Source organism: Manis pentadactyla, chromosome X, assembly GCF_030020395.1.
Source record: "Manis pentadactyla isolate mManPen7 chromosome X, mManPen7.hap1, whole genome shotgun sequence".
NCBI classification, from domain to species: Eukaryota; Metazoa; Chordata; class Mammalia; order Pholidota; family Manidae; genus Manis; species Manis pentadactyla.
This window is the reverse complement of record NC_080038.1, coordinates 121,836,034-121,852,851: the sequence shown is the minus strand read 5'-3', so window position 1 is coordinate 121,852,851 and position 16,818 is coordinate 121,836,034. Positions and strand designations below refer to the sequence as shown.

Sequence of the window (16,818 nt, the reverse complement as noted above, 5' to 3'; positions counted from 1 at the left end):
AAGAGTTTGCCAAGAATGCCATGCTCAAGGCATTTGTGGTGCCTCAATTTGTTCTGGGGCCCTTGTCTTTGGTTTTCTCATGAGACAGAATAATGACCCATACCCCAGGGAACTGGTTAACAGCAGTTTTCCTGCTGCCTTCCCGAAAATTGTTCCTTGTTTTCTTATTTTTTCTTGGTTCTAAATTCTGATTATCTAGCCCATAGAAGGCAAAGGGATACTTACACAAAGTACTTAGATACTTACACAGAGTTATAAATGATGTCAGTTACAGCCAGACTCTGACAGTGGGGGAATGTCTTGTAAGTTAAAGAAAAAAAAAGAAGAAGAATTACTTTGCTACTGTTATATAATCACTTCATCTTTTATGACTTTGTTCCTGTGCTGTTTGGAGAAAGGCAATCTTATCTGTAGGCTGGTTCTACATTTGGGAATTGACTTATTTGAGGTCCTAATACCATTTGTATGTTCTAAGCAATCCAAATGAGTTTTTCATTATTAGCAAATATGCAAAGAGCCCTTCAGTATCACTATAACTGAGCCACTCACTCATTCACTCTTTTTTTACGTACTCTCCGCCAGGTACTGTGTTAGGATCTGGGGGTACAGTGGGATGGTAGATTAAAGATGGGCACAAATGCTGTGATATTTCTCTCATCAAGGGGGGTGTCTACATCTCTCCCTTTGTATCTGTGACTGCTTTGACTACCAGTATATGACACAGGTGACACTGTCACAATTTCTGAACCCAGGCCTTAAGAGACTGGCATCTTCCCTTTCCTGTCTCTTGGAAAACCCCCTCTTAGAGCCCTGAGCCACCACAGAACTCTGACAAACCAAAGGCTGCCAGCTACACCAATAGGAAGAGCAAGTAGAGATGCTGTATGGAAAAAGAAACTCCTGCTTGCTGTCCAGCTGTTGCAGCCCCCCCGGGTACTTGAGTTATTTCAGCTGAGAGCCCAAATCTCACGGAGAAAAGGCAAGCCATCCTGGCCATACCCTGTCTGACTATTCGACCCACAGAATCATAAACTATAATTATAAAAATTGTTGCAATCCAATATGCTTTGGAGTCGTTTGCTGTACAGCCACAGATGATCAAAACAAGGAGAGAACACATTAGACTTGGTCCTTGTCCTCATAGAATTTAAGACTTAGCAATTAGAACAATTCAGAACTAGTACTGTATATCCAGTGTGGAGCAAGAAACTGAAGCACAGCCACTTCATAGAAACTAGAAGAAAGCTATCAGCTTGTTTAATCTCTTCATTTTAAAGCCGGGTAACAGTGCTGTTATGCTCTTAGTGCCATAACAAGTTTGGACCCAACTCTAGAACTTTTCAACTAAAGGTAGGCATTCCACCCGGCGTGGACACAGCGGGCTGCCACAATTGCACCTGAATTTTTAGATGTTGAAATTGTTCTTAAAACTTACTCTAAGTGATAAACATAATAATAAAATTCCTCTCAACGTACACATCCTTCGCATTGAAAGTGGACATTTTGCTTCTACTGTTGTGTAACCTGAATTACCTGATGTCATGATGGGTGGGATATATGACAGCACACATAAGAATCCAACGGCCCAGGGGACTTTATTAGTGGAAGGTGTGGGGCAGAGTGTACGTCGGCTAATTCACGAGGTGTACACAGGTACCCCAGGGAATGAAGGGTGGAAATACTGTTCCATTAGTGTGATTTCTATTTATGGTCAGTCACACTTTTTCTCTTTTTAAACCAACACAGTAAAGGTTCAAAAATTAAGTAAAGTGATAAAATTGGATTTTTAAAGACTCTCAGGGAAATAGATCAGAAAGAAAAAGATAAACACTTGGGATCTTTCCAAGGAAAACTTTGAGAAGCTGTGTAGTCCAGATATTGCAAACACAACTGCCAGCAGGGCCAGGCATGACACTGAAATGACATGACATTGAGTCGTGACAGCAGTGAGCCAGGTGTAAGGTAAACAGTGAATGGTGAGCTAGAAAGGCATGTCCCATCCCATCCAGAGGTGCAGCTGCCCCTCAGCTCCAGGCTGCCTATGCCATGCCCATGGCCCAAAGATGCCAAACTTCATAAATTTTCTACAGAAGGGAGACATTCTGATTTTTATATCAGATCTCCCAATCTCTATTGGGCCAAACAAAATACATCTGTGGGCTGGTATTAAACAACCTCTGATACAGACGCCTGATGTGGATTGATGTGTGGCTCAGCCTGTCATGGCTACAAAACACGCAAATGAGAGTGGCCAGAGGTGCTGTCAGTAGTTGTACTAACCCTGGTAAGCTTTTGTTTTTTAAATGCACTTCTCCATTAGTGATGGCGAGTGAAATGTCTGGCTTTGCAAATTACTGCTGTCGTTTAGTTTAATGTACTCTTGTTTTTACATATTTATAAAAACCTTTTACATTATTAATAGTGATTAAATGCTTAGACACTGAAGATCAATAATGCTTCTGTTCACCTATTTACATTATTAAAAAGTAATAAGTCATACAGGGCATGTAGAAAATGTGGTTCGCTTTGTAGTCGTGTTTGGAGTAGATTGAAAAAAAAAGAAAGACTGTCAGGCTACAGGGTAAAATGTACTTAGGAACACATGGTAACTGGGTTGGGCTTGCTAGAGACTCCACTGTGGGCACAGGAGGTACACATTTTCTCGCATGCCAGTGCAGCAAACTGAGAACAAGAAAGGCTAGTCTCACTTGGATGCACAAGGATGAAGAGATGTTTAACCTTTATGTGTCCCTGCAATAGACAGTCACCTGTATGTCACTGTGTTTAGCTCCAAAGGCTTCTGATGGTGGTAACACTCAGCAGCAAGTCAATTGTGTGGGTCACATTTTGCCGGGAGGCAAACAAGCCACTTGACAACACTGTCTTCATCTGCCTACCCAGCTCTCTCTCAATTACGTGGCAGAAACAAAAAAGCAGAGTGGTTCACCTCATTATGGCAAGTAAGTGTGCTTCATTTGTCTGAGGACAGCAACCCCACAGTCGGGGATGTATAAGGGCCGTGAGTCTTCCCAGGTCACCTAGCCCAGCTTTATAAGTAGTCAAAGTGGCTCAGCTAGTGGTTTAGAGGTCTGGCCCTCAGTACCAGTCTGCTTGGGTTCAAATCCTGGCTCTGACACTCATTGGTCGTGACCTTGAGCAAGTAAGTATTTGACATCTCAGTTCTAGTTTCCTCACCTGAAAAGGGGGATAAGAGTACCTACTCTAGAGGGTTTTTGTAAGGATTAAATGAGATAACACACATAAAAGCTTACTATGAGATCTGACACATAATGTGCTCATATAGCAAAAGGCTCATTTTGCCAGTCATTGGATTGTATTCTTCTATTAAGAGGAAGTTTATTAGCACTGGCTTGAAGTTTGTAAGTAACATCATTGAAATATGTTCAGTTGAACTGGATTTTTAAACATCTCTTGGTTTCTATGGTTCTCATCTTGACCCAGCTGCCATTCATCTAGTACAAATTAGTCCTAAGTCACCAGGTTTAAGGACACATTGAAATGGGGCCGCTGGGGTGTAACAGAGCAGTTATAAGAGTTGCTACATGACAAGCATGTTGGCTGTGTGAGTTGGGCAATTTATTTAATCTCTCTGAACCTCAGTTTTCCTCATACATAAAACGCCCCAATACAAATACATACTTCACAGGGATAATGAAGATAAAATGAAATAATGTATGTTTGAGACCTTTTCACACTGGAGAGTAGTATCTAGAGGTAAGAGCTTATAGCTATGATTTATATAGGTGATCAGAGTTGGATTACTTTACCCAGAGATACCCAGTAATACTCTTAATGTGTTGGTCTTTTAGAGGAAATAGAGTTAGATTGCTTGTCCTCAACTATTTCCTTGGAAAAGGCTTGCACCTTTTCTGACAGCTTAGATATGCCTGTAACAGCTGAGATCACTGCATAAAGGAGACCCATCGTCATTGTGAATTCAAATGTGACTTGCAGAGCAAGATGCTAACTTGGAGCATTTTGCAAAAGAATGAGGAAAACTTCATCAAACCAGGGGGAGGAGAAGGGCATTAATCACCCTGAATAACAGGTTTGTTCACTCTGTGAGTGGCTGGCAAGTACTGCTGAAGCACGAAGCTGAGCTGCCGGAGTTGAAATTTCCCCTTACTTTCCTAAGTTTATCGCTCAAATGCCCTGCTCTGGGTCACAGTGAGATAGGAGACAACGGTCTCCTTTCTCTCCCAGGTCCTGACTTCCTCCCTTTGCTTGAGTTCAGTGAGTCACTTAATTTACCTCCATGTCATGGAGGTTGTTATTTCTTTGGTTTTTGTTTGGACTGGCTTTTCCCTGAGCCTGAAGAAAGCTAGAGTTGATCAACCTTAAATAGGCAACTGAGTCTTATGGCTACTTTTGGTGGTTTTTGTTCCTCTGGTGTACAAGAAGTAAGTCTCCACTATCTAAACCATTATTTTGACTATAGCCCATCTGAAAGGTACCCCAGACTTGTGCCTGAACTGGGAGAAGCACTTCACAATGGGGATGACTGAGCCTCCTGGAAGAAGGCAAACGTTGATTAGGTTCCCCCGGCAGAAAAGGCCTTTCTGGTGATGCACCGGCATTTGGGTTTGGGTTTCTGTCAGGGACCTTGAATGGTCAGAATCACACAATAATAAAAAGAATGAGAAAGTTTTAAGTTTCAACAACAGTTCTAGTATACACCCCATGGGAAGGATGCTGAGTGCTTTAAATTTCCATGCGCATCTTTTTTTTTTCCTTTTCTGCTGTGTTTAGGTCAAAACTGAGTTGTAATTTTCTCAGATCGTCACTGATATCAATATAATCTCCTGAGCTTACTTTAGGAACTGGTAACATCCACCAGGAAGCAGCTGAGGCGAGTGGGATGTAGACAGGAGCTCTGAACAAATACTTTCCCCGTGTTCTTTAAATTCCTATTTACAATAGTCTAGAAGCTAGTGAAATATCCACTTGCAGGATGAACACAGGAGGACATTTTTAAGAGACCAGAAATGTTGACTTCAGTGCTTACTTATATCTATTGCTAATTTGTAAGATAAAGCATTGCTGAAGATGCATCAAAGAGTAACAATGAGCAAATGAACAAAATCATGTAATTAAACTTTAAGTAAGTTAATTTTTAATAATTTCTTCACCTAATGAGTTGGACTTTGGTCTCAGGTCTTCGATGATCATTCATGCTGTTGCTTTCCCAGAGGGTAGATTTTCACAAGTCTTGCATTTTACATTAGGGCATCAAATTTACCCAAAGCTTTCATATAGAAAATGTTTTACATTGTGGAATAAAACATAAAATGTAGCTTTTGAAACTCAAGAACTTTTCAAGGGATCAATCCAGAAGCTAAACAAAAAATTTTCAAATTACATTTCCATCCTATTTCTGTCATTAAAAGCCCTATCTATACTTCATTACAAATAATATGCATCATATATGTGTGTATACATATATATATGTATACACACATATGCATTCATATTTATATAAGTATCTTTTATGATAATCTCCAGAAATGAGTTTTGTCCCTTAACTTATCAGTACGGTCTTGGGCATTCCTGAGACTGCTTAAAAAAGAAATCACTGTAGACCATGTGGACTGAGAAGTAACCTGATCTTCAGAAGACACCTTCCTTTCAGTTAGGAAAAACATGCCACCTGTTCATTAAGGACTAAAATAAATACATATATACCTGCTGTCAAATGAGATCTCTGGAGGAATGACGTGAGTACTGTCCTTGCCGATGAGGAATTTGATTCGATCATAGAAGAGTCTTGAAGTGTGCTGAGAGAAGAGGGGTTGGCTTTGCTGAATGAGGTCAAGAGGGTCTGGCGAGCCCTGACAGAGAGGACTTACATAACAGCTGCTTTGTTGACAACAGTCAGGGTCCACACAGTCTGTCAAACCGTCTGGAAAAAAAAACCCGCCCAATTTTGAAATTTAGTTTTAAGAGAAACAACATAGTTTAAAATATGCATAAATGGAGAAACATATAGAACACAGCTAAAGGTAACTGTTCACGTTTTGAGTTTAGAGTCTATGAAATTCATGTTTCTCATGAATTATCACTCATCTTGAGTTTGTATGGCACATCCGTGAAAGTCAAGGTATTTCATTCATAAATCTTTCTTTCCTGACTTCCCTAGCTTTGGCGGGCTGTACTACAGTGTTTAGCATTTGGATAGAGTATCTGGGTAGGTAGCACTCTGTTTGGAAGTTTCCTTCTTCCTCAGCAATACCATTCCTCCAGGATAGCAACGATCTCTTCTCATTCTTTTGACTCTCTCATATCATGTACATTTATGAGCACACAATTAGCAAATGCTTGCTGACCTCAATCTGTATTTTTAAAAAAATCTACCAATATTCTTGTCTAGTGGTAATTCTCCAAATAGAGGTTGGTGTCCTCATGGTGACAAAGTGTCTACGGCAGGGCAGTGATTTTTAGACATATAGTCAATTGCCTGGGGAACTTACTAAATATGCATATTCTTGGGTTATGCATACTTAATCTGGGTTTCTGAAGCACACTAAAGTTTCAGAACCTCTTTTTTTAAATAGGAATTTGTAGAAGTAACTAGAGCTTACTTTGTTCCTAATAGCAGTTATTTGATGCACCTACTAATAAACCTCAGGTATGTGAATGTCATGAGTTGCTTTCTTTCATTTCCTAGACCTTCACCATTTACTCTAATCTGTTGAAACTATGGTTGGGCCAGTAAAAAAAAAATCACATGAAGTCTTCCTTCTTTGGTTGAGACATAATGCGGCATGCAAGGGTTTGAGAAGGAGGGGAGACTGCCTAGAATCTAGTAGGTGCAAAACACTGTGTTACGTGCTTGGAGAAGTAAGGAGATAAGAAGACCCTTTTCCTGTTTCTAGGAGCTCAAAGCTTAGTGAGAGAAAAAGGTGCACAAACCAGCTGACTCTTACACTAGTTAAAAATGCAGTAAGTGTTATAATAAGAGTTACATGCAAAGAGAAGGGGTTGGAGTGATTATCTGAGTATATGGACGTTTCATTCCACACCCAACAAGCAAAAAAAATTCAAGTCCTTCCAAGGTCTTAAAGCAGACAAAGGGCTCTAATTAAGATGTTTAACAAGGGTAAATATAAAGATGCTAATCTTCGTGGCTTGTGGTGGAATAGGTAGGTTCAGATGGATCACCAGCTCCTTAGGCTGATGATGAAAGCTACCAGCACTGGTTTCACGCAGCCCCTCGGCTTGCTCTCCCTCACGTGGCTGCTCCCACTGAGCTGGAGGGGGCTGTGCCACGGCTGGGGGCAGTGAGAGCCAGGAACACCAAGAGGGCGGGCATTTGAACAGTAGCCCTAGGGCACCCAGGAAATACTTTTCCCTACATGAGGTCCTTTCAAAGTCCCTATTCCACAGAAACTACTTTGATTTAAAATGTACGTGCTTTTTTCTTGCCTTCCCTGTTTGTTCAGGGTATTTTTGCCCCTGATTTCTACTTCTCTGTCATCTTTCTTTTTCACTGATGACTAACTTCTAAGTGTGGATTCGTTTCAGTAAGAAGTCCCCTTCTGCTCCTCTTTCCCCCTCATTCAGCAAATTACATTAACAGATTTTCTATAGATTTTAGATGCTGCTACCGCCTCTCTCTTCGATACATTGTTCTCAGACTCCTATTAGCACATTATCTCTTTACTCTGCTAATTAAACAGCTGGATGCACTGAAAAGCTGGCAAAAATATCAGGCTGATTAAAAGAGTTCTCCGATGTCTGGAATTGGTGCATAATATACTAAACAATGAAAAACTGCTTTTCAAATGGGCAGTCACCTTTATCTTTCAATTGGTAATAATCAGATTGGGCATTCACAGGTTTCAACCTGTCAACCACACAATTCTAACTTATTTTTGAAAAGAAACAGGTTTTAAATAAATAGTAATGCCCAAATGATCTTCAAAACTGGATTCTCAAACTAAACACAGAGCCAGTTCAAAATTGGTACTCACATTCTCATCTAGTTACGTGCTATAAATTCTAGGTGAATGTTTCATATTTAGTAATTGCCTATTATACAGGGCTGACCCTCTAAGACCTCTGTTTTCTGAGAGAGCAGCAAGACTTCTGTTGAATCTAGAAAGGTGGCAGGCAAGCCAACCAATAATGGCATGCAAACCCCAAATTATAATTCATAGGTAATCCCAGTACATGGGCAGAGATCTACTTCCCAATTATCACATTGGATAACACCCCATACAGTATGTCTAGACTGTTACAAAGAAGTGCAAATGACAGTCACACTGCATGTGTGGGTTTCTTTTTTTTCTTCTCCTTTTTTTTTTCTTGGCTATTAACGGTTCTTTTATTGTTCTGATTTGGAACCTGTGGCACTCTCCTGACAGCCAGGCTCAGGGTGTCAGATATGGACATATCAAATGTTAACTTACTTTACTTTTAGAGCCTGTTCCCCTTAAAGGAATAAAAATAAAAGCTGGCAAAAAAAAGAGGGAGGTTAAATTGTCTTGAAGGACTAAACACAGCATTCGCTGATCCTAGCTTTGCCAACCAGTTAGGGACTATGACAGTTGGCTCAACTGGGGCTGATGAAGATCAAGCACACTGGTTTTTTTGGTATGTGATCAAGTCATTCACTATTAAACTTTTACCTACTAGATGCATGCCCCCTGTTGGAAGAAGGATTGGATAAGGGAATATGAACGATAGAGGGAAAGCCCACATTTTCTGTAAAATGAATTAACGAGGATAATATCCTTTTAGGGACATCACTTATATGATCACCTTGATAAAAATGGACAGCTAGTTCATGATAGGGTATCCAAAAGGATTGTGAAACATGCACTGATTAGTTAATATTTGCCAGGTAAGGCACTAGGCACTTCCACATGTATGATTTCAACTAATTCCTGCAACAGCCCTTTTAGATAGTCTCAGCTCCATTTTACAAATAAAGGAGGGGAGGCAAATGTGGCTGTACAGTTGGAAGAAATATGGAGTCATATTAACCCCCACTGTTCTGACTACAAATCACATGTTCAGCATCATCATCTAAGCAGTATTACTACTACTGACCTTGGCTGTGAGACTTCCAAGTGCCTGACTAGTGTGGGTATGTAGAAAACATGAAGTGGTTAAGGTCAAAGAACCAGACTACTTTGTCTCTAATCTTAATTTCACCACTTGTAATCTATGATCCTGGACAAATCAGTTTTTCTCTTGGACTCACAGTTTCCTCATCTATGAGGTGGGGATGATAAAAGTACTTACCCTATAGAGTTGTTGTAAGGATTACATGCTATACGAACCACAATTTAACACAGTGCTTAGTACATAGCTAGCATTCTTCATAAATGTTAGCTGCTGTCAGGAACTAAATTCTAGACTGTACAGACTGCAAAGAGTCTAGGGATAGACCCTTAGGGGTGATGACGACTGTCTGCTGTGGCGGCTTAAAGTGTTCAGGCTCACTTCTATTGGAGTTGCCTTATCACTGGCCAGAGGGCAATTAACTTCTGTGTATCATATTCAGTTTGCTGGAATGTGTTCATTTGTCAGAGAAGTAGGATCCTATGTGACTCCAGACAGACACTAATGCTACAGTAAATCTTTATTCATTGAATTTCACAAATTCAGAATCTGTTATCATTTGGGCAGGGGCTGGATTGAAGCTTAACCTTTCCAGCATCTATAGAATAGAGCGTCTCCCAGGCAAATAAATAGTGAAAAAGAAACTGAAGGGCTAATCATTCCAATGACTCTGTTACATAGACTCTTAGGCATTTTAGTAACCCAGAGACAAGGAATTAATTATAAATCACTCATCAGTTTTTACTAAGGCAGGCCCCCTACAAGGCACCCCTGTTAGCTTAGTTGTTGCTATTATATTCACAGAAGTTACTATGACTGTATTTACTTTAGAAATATTCTGTAATTCTTTTTTTTTCATTTATTCAGGCTGACTTTCACCTTAGCATTTTGCTGTAGCAATACAAAAATATGGGAGAGGCTCAAGGGTACTCAGGATTTGACCTGCTGAAATCACTGTTGTTGTGCTAACCTCACACAATTTACTTCTTCTGGGTCAGAAAAGTAAATTGTTTTTATGCCACTAATGTTCATGTCCTCCTGGTCCCCACCTGCCATCAGTGGCTTCCCATACTGTTCAGAGTAAAAGCCTGTGTCCTGACAATGACTTACTTCCTCAAGGTCTAGTTCTTTGCGGTCTCTCTTACATATCTCTGACCTTGCTTCCTGTTATCCTGCAACCCCCTTCCCCACTATTCCTATGTCTGGAATGTTCTCTCCAATATCAACCTGGCTCACCCATCACCTCCTTTAATTCTTTATTCAAATGCCACCTTCTCAGTAAGGCTTTCTCTGACCAACTTATTTAAAATTCCACTCCATCCTATATTCCCTATCCTTTTTTTCCTGCTTAAAAAAAATTTCTCCATCACCCTTACCATCTTCTATCACACTATTTTAAAAAATTTTTGGTTTATTGTCTCTCTCTCACACTTAGAATGTGAGCTCCATGGAAGCAAGGAGTTAGTCCTTTTTATTCATTGCCATTTCCTCAATGACTAGAACAGTGCCTGGCTCAAAGTAAGCATTCGATAAATGTTTATTAAATGAATAAATGGATGTCCTAAAAGTCCTATTTCTATGACATCTGTAAATTTACCTAGGGATTAATAAACATTCAACTAATGCATCAAAAAACATGTTATAAATAGATTCTTGATTGATACCACGCCTTCACTACCCACTTTAAATTACTGTATTTCAAACATTGTCTCTTTCATTTTCACCACTGCAAAGTAGGCAGGCGTCAAGTATTACTAGCCTTAGTTGCCAGATAATGTGGTAGATCCAGTCATAGAGTGGTTAACTGAGTTACAGAGTTTAGATTTCATAACTTCCACTTGTATCTGGAATCACTTGGTAGTCTAGGTTCTCATAACTTAGTGATGATCCTTGAATAATTGGGTTGCTTGGACATGAGAGGGGTATGGTCAGAAGAGAATAATTAGGAATATGCTTTCTGATGATAGGTCTTTTGTCCCAGGCAAATCTTAAAAGTAAACATGGAGAGGGTATCTGGCCCTCAAAGAAAGCAAATGCTATCAATTCATTGCTTCTTCTATTTCATTTTCCTATTTATTAAACACTGCAGCATGCTGGTGACATTCAAAACATAAGGCTTATTGATCCACGAGCTTATATGTGTTCATAATTCATCCATGATACTGATTTCTAGATCTAGAAATGCTATATCATAAACTAGGCTTGCAAATAGCTACTGTTCTTAATGAATGGTGACTCGTTATGAAGAATAATTCCTGGAAGATCATTCTCTTTTAGGCAATTAACTTATTGATTTTACCAATGAATGTGAATATAGACCATTGAAAGAGTTTGTACAAGGAAAGCTTAGACAAACATGTGATAAATACTTAAAAGATCAGCAGAAAAGAGGCTTATTCTACATCATTTGAACCTCCTTGACAATCTTTCCACAGCATCAAAAACCACTTTCCTTCCTCCTATAACTAGAGTTAATAAAATGTAATCTTTGTGTGAAAGCTAAAGATCTTATAAAATCTGTACTGCTCTGTGTGATCTGGCCAGTGCCTGCCTTTATGTTCTTACCTCCCACCAAAGGCTCTCCGACATACTGTATTCCAGCCACAGTTATAAATATATAGTTATTTTTGTGGTTTCTTATTTAATATCTGTTTTCCTGTCAAGATCATAAACTCCATGAGGGCAGAAACTTATCTTATTTGTCATTTTCTCCCCAGTGCCAAGCACAATAATTGGCACAAAGTAGCAATGAATGAATGGAAGACTGTGTACCCAATATGAAATGTATGGCTTGGAGGTAACCATTTGTGTCAAACATCTGGATCAGTGCTATGCAATAGAACTTTCTCTGATGATGGGCATGCTCTAGATCTGCACTAATACAGGAGTCACCAGACTCATGTGATTACTGAGCATCTGAGGTGTGGCTAGAACAACTAAGAAGAAATGGAATTTTTAATGTTACCTAAGTTGAATTCAAATAGTCACACGCAGCCAGTGGCTACCCTATCAAGCAGTGAAGATTATGGTATCTCCAACTAGGTAGATGTCGGATGACCTATAAACTAAGCCAAACCATATGAAGTTTGACATTTTTACGAAGCCCAATTTATTACTGTTTGTTTCTTATTGTGGTTTCTTTCCTGGCTTTTATGTTTTAAGAAGTCCTTTCTCATCTTGAGATCTGTCAACTATATTTTCTTCTAATTGCACTTGAGTTTTCCTTTACTTTTAACTCATTAATCAGCTTGAGTGCTCTTATTTATCTTATTCTTTTGGAATATGGTATGAATTGAAAATCTAAGTCTTCTTAATAGTTGTCTCAGCACCATTTATTTAATGATACCTCTTTTCCCCACTGATTTTTATGCTGGTTTTAAAATATACTAAATTTTTATTCATACTGGGGTATGTTCCAGAGCTTTTATTCAGTGTACTGATCTGTCTACTTTTACTTTAGTACCATTTTGTTTTAATTATCATAACCTTAAAATATTCTGTACCTTCTGATAGTTCTAGCTTGCTCTCACTATTCTTTGTTTTAGTCATTCTGAGTCATTTAATATGATGTCTACATTTCTTTTCTCATGTCAATTCATATGTGCATGTAATGTATGATGATCATATTTTCCAAACTCCAAATCAGGACACAAGATTAACATGAGAAAATGTGTTCATGATAATGGTAAGTCTTCTCTTCCATGCACAGGGCTGTACACATGGTAGGTGCTTGTTGACTAAAGTCATAAATGATTCAATACATTTGATAGGTTTGTGATTTCTATAGTAATTAGTTCTTATATATGCAGGGCATAAGATAGCTTTGCTTTTTTGGCATGTTCAGAAAAAAATCCAAAGGTTATTTGTTCTCTGTTCTGTTTTTACTGTTCAAGAAGCTCTTAGGTAGTTCCTAGACCAGCTGTGTCACCCACACATTCAGTGCAGCCCAATTAGTTATTAAGAGTCACAATGCATTGAATCAGAGTGTAACTAAAGTCAGAGCTGTAGGAAGTGGCAGCAATACTAATGAGTTTTCAAAGCTGATCAGAATGCAAAAAAATCCCACCATTCTTTAAGTATCAGCTGTAATATGGAGTAATCAGGTAGCAGCCACTTGAAGCAACTGCTTGAAAGTGATTTTTTTTTTGATTGGGAAGATTTCTTAAGAATTACATTCTAAAAATTGGGACCACTTTTTTTCCAAAAGTGGTCTTTCAATTGGCACTTTCTGATTTAATTAAAATATACACAGACATACACACATGTATGAACAAGTATGCAAATGTTAATCATTTGTCATATTCAACTAAATGAATCTAGCCATTTTGGATAGCTGAAAAGCTGAGCCACCAAATGAAAGAAGTTTAATGGGATATCACTTATATAGTATAAAAATGGAATTATTATCCAAAATCTTAGTCATGGGGCTTTCATCGGTTATTTAACCCATCTTTCCATCTCAAAGTAGAACTGAATCTATATTTATAATCAATATCGTCTCAATCCTACTAAAGGAAAAAATCAGTAATTGGAACTCTCAATGAGTCCCTCTACTGCCTAAGGAAACAGTCATAAAAACATACTGAATTAATATCAGGGTCTTTGATTTTTGATTCCCACATAGACACACAGTTCTAAAAGAATGTTCAGAGGTCAATACACATTCAGAAAAATCTTCTATACCTTCTGTATCTATATATATACCACAGATATTAAGAATTGATAATCCATTAATATTTAATTGATCCATTCACTAAATATTCCTGGCTGCCTTGAGGTGACCTTGAGGCCATAAAAAATGCCTGATAATTAAATATTCAATTATTTTTAGCAAGCTGTACTTTGCTAAGGCAGTAAACCTATTTTGTCTCAATTCTGAGTTAGAAAACTATAATCAGATAGGTTATTAATGTATCTTCCGAGCATAAGCCTTTTATTCAATATATCACCTGAGAAATCTCTATTACTACTTCAGACTACCTAGGTTTACACCCTGGCTCTATCAGTTCCTTGGTATATGATTTTAAGCAACTTATTTAACTTCTCTGTGCCTCAGTTTCCTAATTTGTAAGGAAGTGTTAATAGTAGTTTCTGCCTCACGGAGATTAAATGAAATAATTCATGTAGATGACTGAGCACACTGCCTTGTACATAGTAAACTCTGAATACAAGTGAGCTAATATTATTAGTGATTCTATGTAGTGACTGGGCACATAAATACAGACTCTGCATCATGCTTAACATGTAACAAGAAAACCATACAGACAATATAATTAAGTGCTTGATTGTGTGGTGCCTATGGTAAGTACCATGGGACACTGAGGCAAGGGATGTCAGAGGTTTCATGGGAGATATGGCTTGAGCTAGGACTTAAATGATGGGCAGATAATGATGGGTGTAGAGCACAGGGCATACGAGGTAAAGGGGCATATAATGACAAGGACATAAAAGAAGGTGAAGATGAGTTTTAGAGGGCCATAAAAGTCAAGTAAATAGTTGATTAGTATACCATTTAGTTGAAAATCTCACTCTGGCTTCCCAAACAAAAATTTCAACTTAGATAGGTAGTAAACAGTCTTTTCAGAAAATGGTCTGTTATCCTAAGTTTATTGTATGTGTATGTGTGTGTTGGAGGGGGTACAGGGTAAGATACGTAGTTTATCATCTTTTAAGTAGTTCATATGAATGATCTCATTTAATATATGTAACAATCCTATCAGTAATATTATTGTCAGTCCCACTTTAGAGATAAGGAGATTCAGAAACAGAGCTATCAAGAAACTTTCCCCAAATATCATACGACCAGTAAGCATATAGCAGAGCTAGTATCTGAACCTAGAGTCTAACTTCAGAGCTCTGTGCTCTTAATCACAAAGTTGCTTCAATGTAAAATTTGTAAAGTCTTATAATTTTTAAAGATAAACTGCTGGCCAGAATAAGAAAAGGAGGAAACTCTTATTTCAATTTGGTTCTAAACTATGATTGCTACTTTATTGATTTAAGCCCTGTGTTTGGATTCAAATGAAAGGTATATCATTGTCTAAGCAGATATAAAAACCCGAGGTGTCAAATTTAATAGTCGACTTCATTTTAAGCCAGTACACAGAAATTAGAAAGAAAACCTTTTTGTTAGTTTCATGTTTCCCTGAGTAGAAAGTAAAAGGAAAGTGAGGATTTGTTGTTTTAGGCTCATTCAGAGGAGTTTGGGGCTGTTTTGAGGCCCTATTGAACAATGTATTAGATGTTTTTGTTTGCTTGACTGAAATAGAAGTGGTAACCCTGAGACCTTGGAGCCACATTTAGCTTTTTAAACATTATGTGCAGCTCTTGAATTAAATATAAAAAATTCTACTGTGAATTGTCTTGATGCTGTGTCATTTGAAAGATATAAAATGTCACTAAAAGGTAGAGACACAAGAGGGAGCTCTAAATAACTAAGAACAAAGAAAACTCACAATGTCTATAGTGCAAGCTACACTAGCATCTGACAGTTTGGGCAGAGGTACACTGATTTAATTTGGAGTAATAAATGTCATGGTTATGGGAAGCAGCATGGTTATAGTAGTTAAGAAAATTGACTTTGAAGTCATATAGCCCTAAATTGGAACCTTGGTTCTGTCCCTTTCTAGCTGTGTGACCTTGGAAAAGTCACCTCCCATCCTAACTCCAAGCATTAGTTGTCCCATCTATATATAGGGAAAATCATACCCATATGTCATAGCATTGCAGTGAGAATTAATTGAGATACAACGCATGCAAAGAGTTTGGAGCAGTGCCTGATCATAATAAATATTCAATAAACTGAGATTAAAAAAATAGTATGAACTTACACAACTCAGTATCATTTGTACTAAGGATTACTCATTGTCACTCTTGGGTCAAACACTTTAGAAATGACTCACCTCCATCATTGTCCAAGTTATCTCCACAAAGCATTTCCATGACAACATTGCAGCCTGTCCCACTCCAACCCACCTGACACACACAGTGCCAGCCATTTTGATCCAGGGTACATCGCCCATTTCCAAAGCAGAGCCCTGGGCAGCCATCTGAAAAGGCAGCAGAATGCAACAATCATGGAGCCATCAGAATGGGATTGAACAACAATCCTATATCTGCCTATAGGGAAGCATGTAATCATCTGGGCTCCACCCAGATGAGGTGTCGAATAAATGGAAGAAGAACTTGCTTGCTTAGGAAGCCTTCCCAGGGAATTTGTTATCCCTTTACTCAGCTTGCTTTTCGTTATAGAGCCAATTAAGCATGATTAAGGCTAACCCCAATTCCCAACCCCTGGTTCACGTAGGAGGAAAACCATGACGAGGACAAGAGAGGTTTTTGTTTCTTTTCGCAAAATGATCTCATCTCAATCAAAACTGGATGGGTGATATTGTGTCTAGTTATGGGCAATAAGTTGGGAAAAGACAGCAGGTTCTATGAAGAGAAACTTTCCCTAACTACTTCTGGTCTGTGCTGATTCCTCCTTTGTGACGTACTGCTTCAGAAATTAGGGATGTTGGAGTACAGTCTAGACCTCGCCATTAAGTGTTTGCCCGTATAGTGCCTTAGAAGTGTGCTGCAATTGCTTGTCATCTCTTCAGCTTCTGTCTTCAAGATGATTATTGATCTGAGGACTAAGGATTGAATTTTTTACTTATTTACCATCTCTCCCAGAAGCTAACATAATATTATGCCTGCAGTAAGTGCTCAACCAATGTTTATGGGATTAAC

General features: G+C 38.5%; 1 protein-coding gene across 2 annotated transcripts in view; it reads right to left on the bottom strand.

Annotated features, from left to right (window-relative positions):
* TENM1 (teneurin transmembrane protein 1) overlaps positions 1–16,818 on the bottom strand; it is a 735,522-nt gene that overhangs the window by 156,210 nt on the left and 562,494 nt on the right. For both annotated transcript variants that reach the window (XM_036880853.2, XM_036880855.2), the window contains exons 16-17: positions 15,990–16,136; positions 5,704–5,920 (exon numbers count right to left, since the gene is read on the bottom strand). In XM_036880853.2, the coding sequence (XP_036736748.2) occupies positions 5,704–5,920; positions 15,990–16,136 (364 nt within the window). The remainder of the gene's footprint in view (positions 1–5,703; positions 5,921–15,989; positions 16,137–16,818) is intronic.